At 43.6% G+C, this 2,897-nt stretch overlaps 1 protein-coding gene across 1 annotated transcript; it reads left to right on the forward strand.

Annotated features, from left to right (window-relative positions):
- Nucleotides 1-575: 575 nt before the first annotated feature.
- Nucleotides 576-2,897, forward strand: LOC142960388 (transcription factor HES-2-like). The gene is made up of 5 exons (XM_076102206.1): nt 576-625; nt 1,937-2,057; nt 2,161-2,256; nt 2,368-2,455; nt 2,560-2,897. The coding sequence occupies exons 1-5, from the start codon at nt 576-578 to the stop codon at nt 2,895-2,897; spliced, it is 693 nt and encodes a 230-aa protein (XP_075958321.1).

The following is a 2,897-nucleotide window of genomic DNA, read 5'->3' on the forward strand; positions in this document are numbered from 1 at the left end:
TTTTATTATATATATATATATATTTATATGTATAATAAAAGCATCTTGATGTTTAAGATTGCCAGTGTGCGCTTTCCAGTGTGTATTTAACGTAATACTCTCACAAATAAACCTTACAGACCAGCATCTTTATCTCCACCAACAGCTTTAGGCTTCGTGTTTCGTCATCACCACACTATATTGATAAACAAGCATTTCGTGATAGCTTGGACGCTAAAATATCCAGGAGTCAAGCTGAAGGAGACAATCGCAACAGAGTTTTCAAACAGGGGGGGGGGGGGGGGGGGGGGGGTGAGAATGGCTTATTTCAGTTGGACAACAACATGGAAGAAGCATGCAGATGGGGCACCCACGCTAAAACTGCGTGGAGATCATGTGTCGTGCGTGTAAAGTATTGAAAAAGAGCTTAAGTATATGCAATGCAGACTGTGTGTGTGTGTGTGTGTGTGTGTGTGTGTGTGTGTGTGTGTGTGTGTGTGTGTGTGTGTGCGCGCGCATAGATAATATATGGATAGATCCACGGTGGGACAGGGAGATTGGCTGTTCAGGATGCTGGTGTAGTGCAGGTGGAGTATATGGGGCGTGGGGTCGATGGTTGGAGATTGGGGGTGGGGTTGAAGGCTCGGTAACAGACAGCCATCTGGTCTCCATGGCGCGTGCTGCGCGCGTGGTTCCCTTGAGTGCGGTGGTATTTGATGGGTTGTCACGTCTCTCCAGTTTTTATTTTAAAAACCTGAAATCTCAAAGCTGTAATTCAACGTTTGATTCATGCCTCACATGACACGATGGTTGGTTAGTAAATACACAAAGTCCACAAGGTAATAGTCTAAATGTGTATAACACCTATAAATTCAAACTCACGGCAGGCTCATATATTCTTTGGCGGTGGCTATTGTGATTGGAGTGCATGCTCCCTCGTTACCCAGCCTTTGATTTCAGCCCCCACCGCCTTGCGTGAGGCGTTGGTAGCAGCGGGATACACCCTACAGGTAGAGCCTCCCCCAGGGCAGAAACTGCACAAAAACGTCATACGCAAAACTATTGTTGTCAAAATCCAACAGCAGATGTTATTTGAAAGTAGCGTGGCTTGGGTATGAGATTGGAGTGTGAGTCCAAACCTCTTTGGACACTTTTTCATACACGCAAGCCTGCCCCCTATGCCAGTAATGTATGTATTGCACCTCGTTGTTCTAAGTGTGCACATTTATTTTTTTAAAGATATGTAATGTAAAGGATGTGTAATCAAACGTGAGCAAATACACGCAATACAATACAGTAACATGGAACATGGAATTCAGCATGCAAACACATCTTAATAACTAAAACTGAAAACTTAAATGTTGCTGTAGAGAAAACATATTTAATGAAGTCTGTTATGTTTACTCGTTAGCTCGTAAAATGTTATTTGCTTTATCACACTTAAATGACACATTAAATGAATGCTATTTGCTTCCCAGCCAGAAATGAGCAGTGCGTAATTACGCACCAGTAACTATTTATGTGTTTTTTTACGAACAATCTGCTCCATTTACTTCATGTGAAAAATTTAACCTAATTGTATACTATTTTTAAGATTTAAATTGTATAGTTTGCAGGATTGATATTTGGGGAATGAGCATTCTGTGCGTCCAAAATGTAAGCTTCTTTACGCACACATTTCTTCAGCTTGTTTACGCAGATTTTCTTAATTTGGTCTACTATGGATCATAAGGCAGACACGCACTGTAGTTGTTAGGCGTGGATTAGAGTAGAAGACAGATGGCTATCTTACTAAATGTGATGGTTTTGTGTTGTTTCCATCGAATACTGCGAGTCCAAATCGTTTCGTGTTGGCTTGGGGGCGTACCCGTGACGCACGTTAACCGACGCCACGGACCTGCATATATACCGCAGCTCTTGGACGTTAGCGACACATCTTCACCAACTTCGGTTTTAGTCACTTCTCTGGCATAAAGACGACGCTGAAACTGTCTCCAAACATGACCTGTGAAGCTCTCCAGTCTTTTTCTCCAAGGCTAACTGTGGCCAAAAGAAAAGAAGCTCTTGAGCTCAGAAAGGTAAGCAATGTCACTGCATTTTGCTTTATTATTCTAAACATTGTCTCTGATAATTTAAACTTAATGTAATGAATGAATGCTAAATATGATGTGTTCTTTTCAGACAATGAAACCTTTAATGGAAAAAAGAAGGCGCGCCCGTATCAACGACAGCCTGAGCCATTTGAAAAACCTCATCCTTCCCCTCACAGGCAGAGATGTAAGTTATTATATCCATTTTAATACATGCAGAAAACAGTTTTCAGGTAAATTAAAGTCAAGATGTCTAAGGTTCATGTGTTTAACATTTGCTTTTCATTATTTTCTCCAGAAGACTCGCTACTCCAAGCTGGAGAAAGCCGACATCCTGGAGATGACTGTGAGGTTCCTCAGCGACATTCCCCCAGTTAACACACAAAGTGAGTTATGGTTCTGCTTGTTTAACACTTTTATTAACATATTTATATCCAGTGGACTATTGTCGTTTTGGAACAACGAAACTAACATATCGTTTTTCTTTCAGATTCCGCTGCCAGTTACAAGGACGGCTTCAAAGCCTGCCTCCAGCGCGTCTCCACCATGCTTCCCAAAACGAGTCTGGATCAAGACGCGTGTCAGCGGGTGAACGAATTCGTCCAGCAGTCCATGTCCACCGCCGTCACCCCGACCTGCCTGAACTGTTGCGCTCAGAGCTCCAGGACTCTTCCTCAGATCCAACAGAGACTCCAGAGTCTCAAATCCAGCTTCAGCTCCAGAATGGAGAGCCAGTCCCGCAGCAGCAGCAGCGGCGGCGCAGTGGCTCCCAGCCGAGCGCAGTCAGCACCACAAGCGGTCAGCGCCGCCATGTGGAGACCTTGGTAG

This window comes from Anarhichas minor, unplaced genomic scaffold, assembly GCF_050575085.1.
Source record: "Anarhichas minor isolate MPS153535 unplaced genomic scaffold, ASM5057508v1 ptg000003l, whole genome shotgun sequence".
NCBI classification, from domain to species: Eukaryota; Metazoa; Chordata; class Actinopteri; order Perciformes; family Anarhichadidae; genus Anarhichas; species Anarhichas minor.